General features: G+C 45.3%; 1 protein-coding gene across 31 annotated transcripts in view; it reads right to left on the bottom strand.

The window, feature by feature from the left end:
* Positions 1–4,188: 4,188 nt before the first annotated feature.
* The window catches only part of ANK3 (ankyrin 3, node of Ranvier (ankyrin G)), a 258,366-nt gene continuing 246,218 nt past the window's right edge, over positions 4,189–16,336 (bottom strand). For 27 of the 31 annotated variants that reach the window (XM_017746270.1, XM_017746277.1, XM_017746265.1 and 24 more), the window contains 4 exons: positions 10,713–10,796; positions 10,532–10,591; positions 8,636–8,728; positions 4,189–5,594 (listed from right to left, as the gene is read on the bottom strand). In XM_017746270.1, the coding sequence (XP_017601759.1) occupies positions 8,660–8,728; positions 10,532–10,591; positions 10,713–10,796 (213 nt within the window). In that variant the 3' untranslated portion in view covers positions 4,189–5,594; positions 8,636–8,659. The remainder of the gene's footprint in view (positions 5,595–8,635; positions 8,729–10,531; positions 10,592–10,712; positions 10,797–16,336) is intronic. The other 4 variants (XM_017746278.1, XM_017746275.1, XM_017746272.1 and 1 more) reach the window with 3 other exon arrangements.

The following is a 16,336-nucleotide window of genomic DNA, read 5'->3' as shown; positions in this document are numbered from 1 at the left end:
AAAGAGTGTTCCATAAACTCACATCAACAGTAAGAATATTGTATAAAACACATTTCTAGGTATGAGGAGTCAGAAGATGTATGTTCAGAGATTTAATGTAATCCTTAATGTAATTCCAGACGTCCATTAATCAGCTGGAAGGCCTTCTATAAGAATACAATTTCATTAAAATATTCAGTAGTTATAGACTGAAGAGGAAAAGGCCAACTGAAGCTAATTAACCCAAGGGAAAAAAGTCTGCATAGTACTCAGAGTACCTGACTGAAATGGGGGGCAAGAGGGAATGGAAAGACAAAGTTGCATGAAATGCAATTAATGACAAATACTACTAGGAAAATAAACTTAAGTAGCATTAAAAAGAATGTGACCTGTACATAAGGGAAGGTTAGAAGGGGGAAATGGTGTGCTTATGTGGAGAGGTTGTAGAAAGGGACAAAGCTTTGAAAAATATTTGCATGAGCAGAAGAAACCCAAATCGCTACTATTGTGGATTAAGGCAACAATTGAGGCAAGTTAAAACATGTCTTCTAACAAGCAATTCTGATGAAAATAATGTCATGCTGCTTTGCTTTTCTGACCAACAATTACTTAATCAGAATGATGTATTAGGAAAGAAGTGTCTTGGTAGGATAGAGTATCTGACTATGAAAATGTGCTCTGTGGTAGCCAACCAGTAGCTAACGCATCTTCAGCTCTGGGCCTTTGCTTTTGTATCCTTGTTCTCCCCAGGGTATTTTTTTCAGAGTTCGTACTAGGTTGGTTCTGTTGGTCTGGCCATGTCATAATGATATCCAGCCCCTGGAAGCCTTCCAAGGAAGTTGGTGAATTGAAGGGGATTGCTGTACTTTGCTGTTTTATAGCCCAAATAGCTCTCAATAATTGAACATTACTGTGGTGGGAAAAGTACCAACAAAACTTTATTATAAATCTTTGTCTTCCTCCAGGACTTAGGGTCAAATAAATAAAGACATGCACAATTTGCATGCTGTTTTTAGCATCAGCAGTTATGAAAAATGTGACACATACATAGATTTGCCTTGAGCAGCTCATTTTTCTGTCCTTCACTAACCTTTTCCTCTCCCAGTAATGGACTACTTTTTCTGTCAAGCATTTTGTAGCAGACTGGGTCTAAAGGGTCGACATCTCCATCAGAAAACTGTTGTACTTTCAACCACGCAGGAATATTTTCTTCTGCACTATGACCATGTTTTCCCTACCTTGCTCACTCAGGGGTTAGAGGCAAGCTGAGCCAGGAGCTCCTCCTCCTCCAGCCCCAGTTTGGTAGGATCTGTCCCGAAAACAGAGGTCCTGTTTGCATTCCCCCCCTCCTCCTGTCCCTTGGCAATCCCCACACGTGACCCCAAGGCCAAGGATGCAGTGGATCAGCAGCAGCTTTTGCATATATCATGAAGTGGTCAGGACAACAACCCAGCCCCTTGCCAATACCCTGCCCAGCATCCCTGCACCAGCCTCAGCCAGGCAAGTCCCAGCCCTCTGGATTGCACCGCCTCCCTGGGGAGAGAGGGCTGGCCCAAAGCCATCATGCTGCTCCTGCAGAGCCCTCCAACCCTGCAAGGCTGGCACAGCTCCTCCAGGCCAAGCTGCTCACGCTGGGTTTGTATAAAAATTTGATAAAATTGCCACTGATGGACTTCAACGAGCTTCATCAACTGTTCTTATCTTGGTCCTGCTCAAAGAAGCCCCAGTTATAAACTCCTTCCCTAGAGGGCATGGAGAGGTTTTTGGGAGCATGTGCCACACATCCCAGGCTGCAGTGACCTCCCCAGAAGAGCACCTCGATTTCCTGCACACTGTGTGCTAAAGACAAAGCCTGTGTTAAACAACCCCCCAGGAAATGAGCATTAATTAGCAGGGTGCTGCAATCCTGCAAGTGACTGCCACTTATCCCACTAATGTCAGCTCTGCACTATGGGAGCTCTTAGAATTTCTGACATTAAAATTATTATTGGCCACAAATAAAATGCAATTGGTATTCTTCCAGAAATGGAAAAAGTACCGTAGGATACCCTGGAGCATTATTAAGTAGTGCTAAATCAAATATCAAAGGATGCAAATAACGCTGTATTTAGCAATCAAGTTTATTTTAATAGATGCAATCAGAGTCCCATGACTGAAAATTTTGCCTCTAAGGAGAATGTTCTCACTGAGGAAAACAAGAAAAAAAAAAGACAAAAGTGCACATTTAGGTAGGGTCCTCACTTACTCCAGAGCTGTCTGTGCTGTTTGTTAGTTCTGGCAAGATTTCTGTTTTCCTTCTCAAACGACCATTTACACTTCAACCTTGTTTTTCCCAAATACCCTGAGCTACTGTTGGAACCACTCAGTGCAAAACAAAACCAACACCCAGAAAATCCTGTTTGTGCAGCATTTAATACAGAATTTTAAATTCTGTGAATTTAGCTACAGAGTTCTGTTCTCTGTTGTCTCTCTGTATCAAAGAGAGAAGCAAGCTGTGACACAGGTGCCCGTGCAGCAGTAGCTGGGGACTGGGACCTGCCAGGGGTCGGGCTGCCCTGCTGGGCACGTTCAGTGCTGGCCCAGGAGAGGCGTCTGCCGCGGTCACAGCCTGCTCGGACACCCAGTGCTGCCCGTGACAGGGCCGTGCTGCAAGAGCACCCTCGGAGCACCCCCGGAGCCCCGAGCTGAGCCGGCAGCTACCCACGTGTGCTGTCACACTCGACACCCGCTCCCCGAGCTCGCAGCTGCCACACAAACCACCAGCAGCGGCAGGAGAGCTGTCGAGACTCACCTACACACCTCTGCTACCTGCACAGGCAGCCTCATTCTCTGTCTACAGAAAGAGCGCTGCTGCCTGCCAGAGCTGCCACTCCAGGTACAGTCACAGCTTTTTTCCACACCAGCACCCGGCAGAGGAAGGGATGAGTCAAACAAAATGCTGCCTTTTGGATTCTGCTAGAGATTGAGGCGAGGCTCTTCTACAGTCCTGCCTTCCTGCTGGTTGTGACCGCAGCCTTTGCTCCCAAGTGTACAGTCATGATATAATATTAAATACATACATCTCACAGCATTTACTGAAAACACTCTTTTTTTCTCATTCAGCTGGTCTGGATACTCGAAGGAAGGGAGGGAGGCATCTGGATGGCGAGATCTGCAGGAGGACGATCACTGCTGTTGGACTGTGAACTGCAATGAGACGCGGTTTTCTCCAGTGGTACTGTAAGTGGCATTTGTCCTCCAAGCTCTGGCATAAGGACCTGAGCCATCAGCACTGTACCAGCAGTATCCTGACCTAGGTAAAACATGCACTGCAACACAGACTGGCTGCTGAAACGATGAAAACTTCATCTACTGTCCCTGCTTCAAAAGGTGGTGGCCCTAGTAACTGAGAGACGCTGACAAACCAACATGTTAGATTCTCCTGAAGCCAAGTGCTGTTCATCACAGTCAGGAGAGCTTTGCTGACTGACCCCAGGTGACGACCACTTCCTGTGGGGACCAGCAGATAACAACAAGCAGACCGAGGTGGATCTGTAGCAGTGGTGATTCCTCAGGTGCCAAAGCTGGGGTGAAATACCTCATCTTCATGTTGCCTTAAAAGCCAGGTAAAACCGATCCCTGTGTAAGAGACTCTATTGCACCTGAGCAGAAGCCTGCAGTTCAGAGCAGTGTGTGTACTGGTGCTGCCTACAAACCTCTGTTTTGGCCACATCCCTTACGCAGTGCTCCATCACCCATAATATAAAAAGTGGACGCAATATACAGGGCATATACATTTTAATGTCATCATGGGTAGTGGGTCTGTTACTGCTCTGACTTAGCACGCTGGGGAGAAAATTGCTTTTGGTAGTGCTTTCCCTGGTTCTTGACAGGGCAAAAGAATTTACAGGAAGTCCAGAGATCACATGTGTTGGAGAAGGGGCTGCACATCCCCCTGTTGCACTGGCCCTTTCCCCACATCTCTGACCCAGGGAGATGGGTTTTCCTTAGCTTTGCTGGGCATGTGCTGCTGGCTGCTGTGTTTTCCCCCCGCTGCCCCGACCTGGGGAGAGCCTGCCAAATGATGGCCTGTCACACTGGGAAGATGAGGAAGTGGATCAGACAAAAAAAGACAGAGAGGAAAAGCAGCTGAAAGCCAGGGGCAGTTAACAGCTGGCCTTGTGAAGCCTCATGTCTGTAGGGTACAAGAACACTGCCAAACACACATTATCCAAGAGTTTTAACACAATTTATTTTATGCTTAAATAATCAACTAGATCATCCAGTGTTTGTTGTTTTCATACATATGTAATTAGAGCTATTATCAATGAATGCTGTTTCCATATGAATATAATCAACAAATTAAAGTATTTCACCAAAACCCAAATAAAAATGCCCTTTAAAACACAGCAGCCTTAACAACCTAATATTACACTGCTAGGATGATTACAGATGATTGGCTTACTGAAAGATTCTACATCTTATAGCCAGTACACAATACAGTAATAATTTTACAGCGTGCTGCCAGTCTATTAGCTAATAATTTCTCTTCAGTTCATTTAAAAATATCCCAAACTTGTGCTCCTTAGAGCACCAACCCACTTCTAAAGCTGCAAGCATTACCCCCATTATAAAGCGAGAACAGATAGCACCCCCCTCCCCATAATGCAACTACTGTATATGTTATGGGTCTTAGGTCATTTCATTGAAAAATTGGCAACAGCAACAAATATTAGATGAAGGGCTTTGTGTTTACAGATAAAATCTTATTTTTCATGTTGCGGTATAGTGTTTGCAAAACTGGAAAAGATTTAATCAAAATAAGGTGAAACACATGCATCAAAATATTAGTACTCTGAAGAAAAATTTTCACAGAACTACAGAATTCCTCATTTTGGGAATCATTTAAATTTGCAGCAGATTTTAAAGATTTTTTTAAAATCAAGCTAGCGTTTTTGCATATACAAACATTATAATTGCTAATATACAAGAATCTGTGAAGATACACCCAGAATATCCCTGTAGGTGCAGCCATTTGAGACACCTAGCCTGCTCAATGCATTTGCAATATTCTGTTTGTGATCGAAAAGGCAGTGCCTTATCAACATTTATTCTATTTTGTTAGAATTTATACAGTGTTATTTATTTACAGCAAAACTATCGATGTTTAAAAAAGAAACAAATAGTGTTTTATACCCTGACAGTTTGGGTCCAAGAAAAATAAGGCGAGCTGTTGTGGATTTTAGTATTTTTAGTGTCTTTCCATGGTTTAACCATTTTGTCTTCGCACATCCTCTCTGGCCACAGGAATTTATTTCTTTTGAGATGACATCAAACTGCTTGAGAGAAGCTGTTAACAGCATGGCATCTTGTATTTACACTGCATTGGTAACTGCGCACCCTCCAATCCCGTGAATGAACGTGAATTTCCATGCTCTGTAAATTGGCTCATGCTAAATTAATTTTTTTGTTTGGGGTTTTTTTTTGTTTGTTTTTTTTCTTTTTGCATAAAAACCATGCGGTTAATGTGGGGAAGCAGCAAACACACGCACACTTTTATAGGTGAATGTTTAATTCCTGTTGATTTTCCTTCCGTGAGTGTCCCTCTAGAATACTGGCAGTAAAAGCACACAGTTCTGTGGAAAGAAAACAGAGAACAGATCATTTAAGAATATCTCCTAAGAATCTATTTCATGCCTTTCCCTGACTAAACAGAAAAGTTGTAATTGGCATGATGGAATTCTGCAGTAGGCTAAATCACGCAGTTTCTAGGTAGGCAATGACATTAGCTGAGCTCCCCGCATGAGTAGAAAATGGAGCTGCAGATGTCCACACTGCTTGTGAACTGATTTACAAATATGTTTGCAGCACACTGCATTTCATCACCTTGGACACGGCACCAGCTCATCAGATCCAATGATGACAAGGAATAGGTTCTTTTATCCTGGAAGGAACAGCATCATCTCCCGACCGAGAGAGCTGCTGCTTCCACGGCACGTTTTTCTTCATTGTGTGCAAGCATCCCCACAGTGATGGAAAACCTGCTCTCCTTGCACATTCCCCTCTGCCAGTTGCTCAGGGAATGTGATTGGCAGAGCCAGGAATGCAGAGCCCAGCCTTTAGGAGGCTTGGTGAAGGACAAAAGCGAGGACGAGGAGCAGCCCCATCCATCTCCCGCCTGGCTTGCATAAGCGGCACGGAGGAGACAGGGTCGTGCTCCTGCTCTCTCACCCCTCAAACCAGAGCCATGCACATAAAGACAGCAAGTTTGTGACATTTGTTGTACAACAGCAGAGAGGGCAGGAAGCAGAAACACAACCACACCAGCGAGCGGGAGCTGGAAGGCCCGCGGCTCTCCGGCACCTGGGCACGGGGCAGCCTGCTCGGGAGCGTGGGTGGCGCGGCGCCGGCGGCACTCGGGCTGGCATGGACATGCCTGGTTACTAATCAGGTCACAGGTCCAGGAGCACTCGCAGTCTCCTTCCACGCTAAAGCAACCTGTCCTTGCCCACATCTACAGTTGTCATAAATCTGTCCCGCTGCTAAGAGCCGCCTGTTCCCACTGCAGCAGTCACACCAGCTCACACCGTGCTGTCCTGCAGAACTGCACGCAAGAGTTCTTGGCTTCTCCTTTCAACCCATGCTTCACCATGGGCTTATTTGCAATGGTGACAAGGACATTTTCACAGCAAAACCTAGCTAACATCGTGATTTTTTTCAAACACTCCAAAGAAAAGAACCACCTCTGCCTCCTCAACAGGATTGTTTTCGTCTTTTGTGAGTACAAAACAAATTGTTTTTCTGTAGAAACCCCTGCCTGTGCAAATACACCCACTTCTGCACCCAAACTAAACGCTCTCAATGGACTCTTGACCAGGTTCATAATTACTTAGTGCACATTTGGTCATGCTTATCCTATCAAAGTTTGGAGCACAGAGATTCAACTTACAGGACAACGTTCCCCCCTGAGCAAAGGTTCATTATTTAAGGCAGACTTTCCGAGTTCCTCAGGGACTCTTGCATGGAAGACTCGCCTACTGGAAATTCCAGGAGAAATGCATCAGCAGTCATGGGAGCAAATCTGGTTCTGAGGAACTCTGACTCTGGCTTCCTGAAGGTCAGACTCTGTTTCACACATTAGGCAAAGGCTGCCTTATTTATGTCATTTCATTTTAAAATGAAATGCTTTTCCCTTATCCCTGGTGTTTTTTGCATCAAACTTGTATGCTGGCAGGCTCTTTAGCTGCACTGCTTATGGGGTTCAATGCCTGAATGTACACATTTCTGCTGCTTTGCCCCTGCAGATTGACAGTGGAGCAGCACGGGACCCAACACGGGACACAATTTCATACAAGGAGTGCCATAGCTTTGGCTTGCTTTTCTCCCATATCCCTGAGCTCCATAAAGGGGAAAGCTGTGTCAAAAGAATCACCTCCCTTTTCCAAATCATAAATATTTGATGAGTACATTGAGCAGCAAGCCACGTGAAGCTGTATTATTCTATTAACACACATGGGAGGGGTCTCAGTAAAAGCAAGAATTCAGGGGGATGCAGTAGGTGCTTACCAGATACTGAAATCACACCAGTCACTGCACAGAGCTTGCTCCTCGGGGCTCAATCCCATAAATCCCTCAGCTAGATCCCACACACCGAGTGCTGTTTGTTTCAAATGGCACTATAGGGCCAGGGGGCTGTAGGGGCTACCTTACTTTTACATCAGTCAGAAGGGACTGGTGACTCAGGAGAGATTCTGCTACTGTCTGTCCTTTTCCTCACTATCTGGTCTATTTGCCAGGTCCTGTTTATCCTGTTCTTAAATCCTACAGTCAGCCCTACACCATATGTATAGTAAAAGGATAACACAGAGTCTTGCATTTCCTAAACTCTTCCTCTGTCCAATTCCTGAAACCCAACAAAGCTAAGAGAAGTTCTGAGCAGAAAAAAGACATGACTATATGGTAAACCTAGGCACTTGGAGCCATGACTGATGGACCAGCATTGATAGATGTGGATAGGCTCCTCCCATATTTACAGGCACATCTCTTTGTGACTGTAGCTGTGTCATGGAGACAAAGCAGCCTCTGGCTTCGGGGTGCTCCATCATGTCCTCACAGAGCCCCCTGCAAGGGTGTCGTAGTCTGTGCATTTGGGTTTAGCTTGGGAAGCCCTTATACCATCAGCTGCTGGCTGGCTACAATCGTTAGGGCTGGATCAATAAAATTCACAAGAAACAGTTGGTAGGGCTCGTTTGTTGGCAAATATTGAGACACTTCACTTAAAAGGACTTTGACTAGCATAACTGCCCTCAAATCACGTCTGACAGTGGAAGAAGCATTTCACCCCTAGCAGGTTTATTTGTGTGCAGCTCCTTTACTATTTGTGTTTAAGTTTTTAGGGGTAGAAAGTTCTATGGATTACAAACACTAGACATTGTAAAATTCCCAGAAATCTTGCACATGCCTGAGTATTGCTTTGCTTTATTTTCCAAGAAGTAAAGCTTAATTTCTATATATGAACACAAGATCATTTTCTGCTCACAAGATCAAGGGCCAGCTATTCAGCTCTGCAGCTGGAAAGAGAAGTCAGGGTAGCAAAGGCAAGCCTTTGTGCAGCCCAGGTGCTGTTCCCCATGCTGGCAAAAGCCTTCAACAAGGGAAGAAAATTGATCACACTGACCGTTCAGTGGTCGGCTTTCAGCTTTCATGAGTAACTTTTCTTCTCCACGTGTCTGACTTCTTTCTTTGTCTTAACCTTATAAGCTTCTCCCTGCTTTAAAAAAAAGTATAAACATTAACACAGTCTGCAGAGAGCACTCGTAATTGTAAACCTGCTTCCAAAACAGGCTCCACATTTTGCTGTAACAGGATAAGTAAAAAGCAGTTAAATCACATTAACACTTCATTTCAAAGATACGCACAATCTATTTATCCACTCTGCTGAGCTGCAAAAGCACAGGTCTGAAATATCATCTTCAAGTAGAAAACACAGCTCTACAATTGCAGCCTGACCCTTGGGCTGGGGTGCCTGGCTGGCAGTCAGTCCTTGGCTGAGCCCCTGCTGCCAACTGCAGCGGGAGCTGGTGCCACTGACAAGGAAAAATCACCTTTCCCAACCATCCTCCCAGGTCAGCTGGATTGCTGGGCATTCCCAACGGCAGAGGCTGTGGCTGCTCTAATGATGTTTCACAACATCTGTGCTTTAAAGTGAGCAGGTTAGTAACAGAATAAAGGGAGGAGGAAGAAAGCCAGCAAAAAACCACCACTGAAGCAGCGCAGAAGTAAAACCAATGACAGTGACGAGCAGTGCAGGTTTCAGAGTCCTTAAAACAGCAAACCCCAAAATAAAGTTCATCTTTGCTCATTAAAAGTAGCTCAATAATTATCTAAAAATAAATTCTCCAGTAATCACAAGCCTCACTCACATCAGAGAAAGCCATCAGTTTATGTGTGGCTATGGGCAGAATCTACCCCTCAGGTGATCTGCATTGATGTATTTGTGACTCTTTGTAGTTTCCAACTAATCTAATCTGGTGCAGCACACTGAAAATGTTACCCCCTTGCTGGGCAGGATTTTTTTTTCCTCATGAACAGCTAGGAGAGAGGGAATGGAAGTAAGTTCGTTTCCATTCTCTTACTTCTGTGACATGTGTGTCCCCGGCTTTCTTTTTTTTAAATTTATTTATTACCAGAAGATAAAGAGTATTTGTTATCTTCCTTTCTGAATCTGTTCTCACTCAGACAAGAATTTCATTAGCCCCAATGACAGTTTTACTGGAGCAGAGACCTCTGAGGGCCATGTGCTGGCGAAGAAGGCATGAGCTCCTCTGAAGCCATTTGTTTCCAGAGGTGATGCCCATTCCCCCAAGGCCTCCTTGGGACAGGTGAGGCACAGCCTCCCCACTCCTGCCCCTGTCACTGAAGCCCTCTGCAAGAGGGGCTGGGGTGTGCTGGCACACAACAGTCCTACTCTTCCCACTGTCCTTTCTTTTTCAGGGTGATAAAGCTGGACATAGTCCAGCCCTGCAGAAGGCTTCCAATTTTGATCACCAGGGACAAAATCCTGTCTTGGTGCTTGCTTGTAAAGGATACCATTGCTTGGGTATGTTCCCATTGCCCTGAATCCTGCAAATTCTCAGTCCCCAGTGCCAGGGGTACCACACAGGTGAACGAGAGGCCGCTGGGATCAGACTGCAGCTCACTCCTTTGGGCTGGTGGAAAGGTCACACAATCTACCTGCAGCTGTAAGGCACAGATTCTGCAAGGGCTTAACCAAACACACAGACACAGCTCAACTTGATGGCACAAGCCAGGCCCCAAACCCGTGGCTCTGGCCTGCTGCCTGTTGTACAGAAACAGACCTTGATGCCCTGCGCTGACAGAATTCAGCCAGGCCCCCCTGACACCGCCCCTGCCCCGTGACCCCAACACACAACTTGCCAAAAACTGCAAGCACCGCACTTTTTGCCAAGGCTTCTTGTTAAATGCAAACCTCCAGCCCTTTAGCAGCACTTTCTAGCAGTCAACACAACCCTCTGCGCCTACTGTTATTTCCTGGTAGTCCCCGGTGCATTACCATTTCACCAACTTTCCTCTCATGGGGGATAACAACGCGTCTTACTACCTTCCGGGTGATCTGTGGGAAGCAATACATGAAAAGCATCGATTTTTTTTTCCTAGATTCTAAAGGGAGAAAGTATGTTAAAAGAAGTTACTTGAATGCAAAGACTCAGAGCAGTGATGTAATTCATGATTACTTTTCTCGTGATGACGTTGCCTTCTTCATCGGTAAACTGTTCCTCTGTTACAGATTCACCAGGAATGTTTTTTGCTTCCTCACCCTAAAGAACGTGTTATAAGATTAGCAATAGAGCCTATATTCTGTCAAACCCACACATATTTCCACACCAATCCAAGCAACAAGCACATGCTAGCTTCAACTTTATGTAACAGTTTGCTTTATGTCGCACGAATTGTATGAAAGCCTTGATCATTTAGCAATGCTGATATCTGTGCATTTATTCTACAAAATGTTCCCTTAAAGCTTGCAGGGAGCTTCTAGCACAATGCTCCTATTAACTAAAGCATGTCAGGAAGCTCTCTGGGCAACAAAATCTAGTGGTCAGTCTGAGTCCTCTGAGATGGAGGCACAAATTCATGATGATATAATCTCCAATCAGACATCCCTTAGCTTTTCACAGTTTCTCAGTGCCCAGCACACACAGATACATGGTCTAAGATGGGGGAAGTTTGGGACTTAAAAAGACAGCTCTGTCTACAGCTTGCTAAACATGAGGTCTTACACACACACAGAAGACAGACAAGACTTCTCAGCACTTACAAAATGGAGGAAGTTATCTTACGTGACACTTTGCCCAGCACGGTGCCACCGTGCCGTAGAGCCTCGGCAGCTTGGTCCATGACTTACTGAGATCAGGAGCACTCCATCCATCACTTCTCGTAGTACCAGCAATTTATAAGACCAGTGTAAATAAATGCAAAAGCAGTTTCCTAACTGCTATGCCAGTGACTTAGTTCCACTTTCAGGAATTATTGCTCAAATCATAAATAAATGACATGACTTTAGAGCCTGAGCCTAGCTGGCAGTTGAGCTTATGTTCCAGAAGAACTTTGCTAACTTCACCTCACAAAGTCATGTTTCCAAACCTGGGTGCTGAAGCAAGCACTGCTTTTGATGCTTCAAAAATATCCATTGTCTGTGCTTATATCTTTCATATAAGTAAGGCAAACATAATGATAATGTAGCTGGCCATATGAAAAATTTCCACTTGTAAATGAATAATCCAAACAAACAAAAAAGTCCTTAAAACTTTTCTTCTCCCCTCACCCTCAAACCACTATGGAAAAATTACAACTAGAGGGAGGAAGCAGAAAGAAACATTGTATAAAACATGTTATAACAATATTAACTACAAAATAATATTTGAAAGGAGACTATTATTACAGCTTTTGTAATGCTTCCACGTACTGAACAGCACAGGGCAAATACAGTTTCTATTTACTGCAGTCTATACACTACACAGTTGTCTACACAAGCTCCTGGCACTGCTCTGTAACAAACAAATAACAGTGATGCCATGTGTATTTTTTTAAAACCGTTTTCCCTACTAACGCAGCTTTTTCAATATGTACATTGTAATGTTAGGATTGTATGCTATTTCTAAGCTTTAAGCAAAACAAACCTTTCCTTTTGTTTACAAGCCATTTGTGGTCTTTTCTAGCCAAGCTTTTCCATTTTCCTTGCTTGGGGAGGACTGCAGTGGGCAGGAGCCAGGGGGGAGTATTGCAGAGCAGAGCCCCTGGCCACGTTTGTCCTTCTTCACAAGTACAGAATTTCTGCTGGTTTCACACTGAAAGCTGTACCAAAGTCACCACTCGATAATTAAGCAGTGGAACAGTTTCAGACATTTTACACATCTTTTTCCCCAGGCTTTCACAGGCTGTTAACAAACTGTACAACTTGCTGAAGTTTGGTGCTTCAGGAAGCATTGCCCAGAGAAGGGCAGGCTCCACAGCCAGGTAGATTCCACTGCATAGGGACATATGGATGATGTCCTGTGCCTGAGACACACCTGGGGCTGCGGGGACCTAGCTGAGGTGCCCGGGCTAGGGAATGGTGGCATCCCTACAAAAGCATGGCAGAACAAACAGCTACTGAAGCCCTCAGATGGAGCCTGAACACTTCATTCCCCAGAGGGTCTCTGAGGAGGGGTCCCAGAAGGAGGAATGACACACCTGCCTAAGCACTGCCCCAGGCTCCGTGCAGGAGGAGGGAGGTGTGAGGTTGGTCCCTGCGGCGAGTGGGGCCCCAGCAGCAGCCGGCTGCTTCCTTTCTCATGAGCGAGGCGGCAGAAACAAGAACGGGACGGGACTGCTGCGAGGCAGGAGGCAGTGACTGGGTAAAGGGTTTGGGAACTGAAACCTGTGGGGTTTCCTACTCACAGAGAGATGGGAGGGGGAAAGACTGTTTCTGGAGACTTCATACTTTAATCAGATGCATAGCAGATGGGGAACTAGCTGCACAGTTTCTTTCCTGGCCTTCCACATGTGGGTTCAGAGATGCGCAGTGGGCTCCAACACAGGGCCCTAAGGAGCAAGAGGGAACCCTGGCTCAGACATCCCATGGAGAACAAAGGATCCTCTCATGAGCAGGATCTCCAAAGGCACTACAACAAAACCCATGAAAACCAGAAATAAAATAACATGGTCAGTAGCAAGGTCACCAGACTACTTGGCACACCAACACCACTTACGTGTACTGGTTCTTTGACTCCTTACAGCAGCTATGAGCAAGGTTATCCCTTAAAACAACTTAGCGAGAATTACCGTGTTCAGCTTTAAGATGAAAAGTGTACTGCTGCACTGAAAGATGTCTCTTGAAATAAAATGCAGTTTTAAAGGTGTGGTGAATCTTGGGTTTTAATTAGCTACACGCTCCTTTAAGCACAATTTAAGGATAAATGCTGTAAATACTCAGCAGTCAGCACGCGTGAAATCCAGCTTTCACAATTCTATTGCTGGTGGGTAGTTAAACAAATTACAGCAGGGCTCACAACTGGCAGGAGGTAGATCTGATTTACTGACTTTCCTAATCCTATGCAGTTATAAAGATGGATGTTTGCTAGGAAAAAAATCCCTACCCACTGGCAGTTTTAGTTGTAAGATCTCAAACCAGCATTGGGTTAGAAAGGCACATTAGATGACCTTGTCAACAAAAGCTGTTTTTAAACACAAAGCTGGTGCATCTGCGTCACAGCTAAAGAACAAAATTCTTTCCGCTGCATCATACTTATGTGGGCTTCATTTTACCCTTGACCAGTCAAAATCACTGTCACAATACCAAAAGCTTTAGAAAGGCAGGGAGAAAACTTAATACCATGATTACTGGAAGCCCAGTTATATCCCTGGGACTAAAGCATACAAAGGCTGCAGTCTGCAAGCCTCAGCTCCAGAACATGCCAGGAAGCTTTGCAAAGCAGAGTGCTTTAATGTCACCCTGCTCACTGGAGTGTAGTCCTGCCAAAACCAGCTGCTATCCTCTCTCTGCTGCTCTCCAGGGCACGAGAAGCAAAGAGCAGTTTCCTCAAAGTCTTCTGCCAGCTCCACTGATTTTCTTAACAGTTATTTGCACATTATGGGTGTTCCCAGGGACCTCCACATAAATGAAGTTATACAGTTGGTGCTGCAGTATTGTGCCAAAGTTCACCGTAGATTTGTCAGAGCTCTGGTTTTCTATCATGTTTGTTTTGTTACTAGAGGGATAATAGTCCCTTTTATTCCTCCCATACGTCTAGTGTTGTTGTAACAGTGGAGAAAAAAGGTGCAGCTGGATGTGTCTTACCCACATGGATAAAAAGGCAGGCGGAAATAAGCAAGACGGAAAGATCCTAAATATTTAATTTTGCCAAGGACCAGAGGCAATGCTGCAATGGGAACAGGAGCTGTACAGAGTGCTCAGGCCTCTTCCCTCACTGGCCTAAGCCAGCATCAGGACATAATCCCTTCAGCCTCGAGATCACATTCTTGTAATGCATGAAGAGCAGCTGCGCCTCAGTCTCCTTGGGGTCTCAAGCCTCTGTGGCAGTGGCAGGAGAAACAAACATCTTCCATTAAGGTCATTTTCATTAGTGAGTTCTGCCTCTCAGGGAGACCTTGTTAATCAGACGCCACAACTCTCCGCCTGCGCCCGTGCTGAGTCTGTAGCTGCTTGTTTGCAGATGTATTGCTAAAGCCACAGGAGGGGGAGAAAAATCCCAACAAAACAACAGGCAAGGCAGAGAGGCCTGAGAGCAAATGGTGCTGCAACTGGGACAGAGTGTAGTCCACTACTGGGAGCTGGGACACAGGTCTGGCATGTGTGGCATGGAGGACAACGTGATGAGCACCCTCAGAACAGCACTTGCAGTCTGGGGTTTAATTTACTTCCTCTTGTCTTACTGAGGCCGGCAGCTCCAACTCTCATGGGGCAGGACAGGGTGAGGGCACTCACCTGCAGCTCTCCCAGCCAGACAGGGACTGCAGTGGAGAGGCTGTGCCCAGCTGAATACACAAAAGGAAATGCCTCCCATCTTCCCCACACAGGGCACAGGCATTTAATTCTTATCACCTACAGGATGGCCACATTTCGTTTTCCATAAATAAGCTTCCCCTTAATAGCAAGACCATGGGAGCTGCTGGCTCTAGTTTGACTAACTGCTGCTCAGGCCACCTCTCCCGTGCAGGCTGAACCAAACCCTCCACGATCAGTAATGGGGCATTTCATGGGCAAAATGCATGGAAAGGGACAAAACTTTAATAAAAATTGGCAAGAAATAGCAAAAATACAAGATACTAAATTACATCAGATTTGAATAACCACTGCTTAGAAATGTATTTTACTTTCCATTACATTCTACCATAAACCTTTTGGCAAGAATCTTACTACAACAGCTTTAGCCAAAAATTCGTATCCATGAAAGATTTAACAACCTCTGAAAAAGCAGGAAAAATTGGACACTGATTTCTGCCATGACTGAATAAAAGGAGCTTTGGATCAGGCTTTGAATGTGCACATTGTGGCAAGCACTCTTATTTTTCCCTTGTGTGCTAATTGCTCACGTTCCTGCACTACCATAAACCCATTTCTTTTGCAATGCCCCATCCCATCAATCTACCTACCATGTGAACACAAGAGGGGAAAGGAAGAAAAACAAAAACATCTGCACTACCTTGAGGTTAGAATACGATCCTATTACATGTGGAAATGGGCATCAGTCCTTGCTTGTCTGGTTTTATGGGCTCAGCCCTCTGAAGTGCTAAATCTCATGGGAATGTGCTCTAGAGTGCTGAGCACTTGACAGGACTCAGCTCTTGGACTGCTGGGAAAATACCTCCGTGGGAGAGAAAAGCCTTTCCCCATATTTGGGCCAGGACAGAGAGCAAAGGCAGCAGTTAAACGGAAGTAATAGTGTTAGCAATACTGCAGAGTGGCACGGAAAGCAAAAACAAGGTGGGAAGGAAGAGCAAAGGTAATGAAGCAGTTCAGCCCTGACAGTACCTGTGGAGGCACATGGCAAAGCCTTTCTTCCACGGGACTCAATTTATCCTCAAGGTTTTGGTGTCAGCAAACTTTATGCCTGCAGGCTGTGTGAGTACCTCTGTTGCTTTTAATGCAACAAGCAGGCAGTAATGAATACCAGGAAGAACAATTAATATTAGGAAGAAATTCTTTACTGTGAGGGTGGTGAGGCACTGGCACAGGTTGCCCAGAGAAGTTGTGGATGAGCCACCTGTGGAATGTTCAAGGCCAGGCTGGATGGGGCTCTGAGCATCCTGGTCTAGTGGTAGGTGTCCCAGCCCTGGCAGGGGGGGGGGACTGGGC

This window comes from Corvus brachyrhynchos, unplaced genomic scaffold, assembly GCF_000691975.1.
Source record: "Corvus brachyrhynchos isolate BGI_N302 unplaced genomic scaffold, ASM69197v1 scaffold279, whole genome shotgun sequence".
Taxonomy (NCBI): domain Eukaryota; kingdom Metazoa; phylum Chordata; class Aves; order Passeriformes; family Corvidae; genus Corvus; species Corvus brachyrhynchos.
This window is presented reverse-complemented; position numbering and strand designations above follow the sequence as displayed.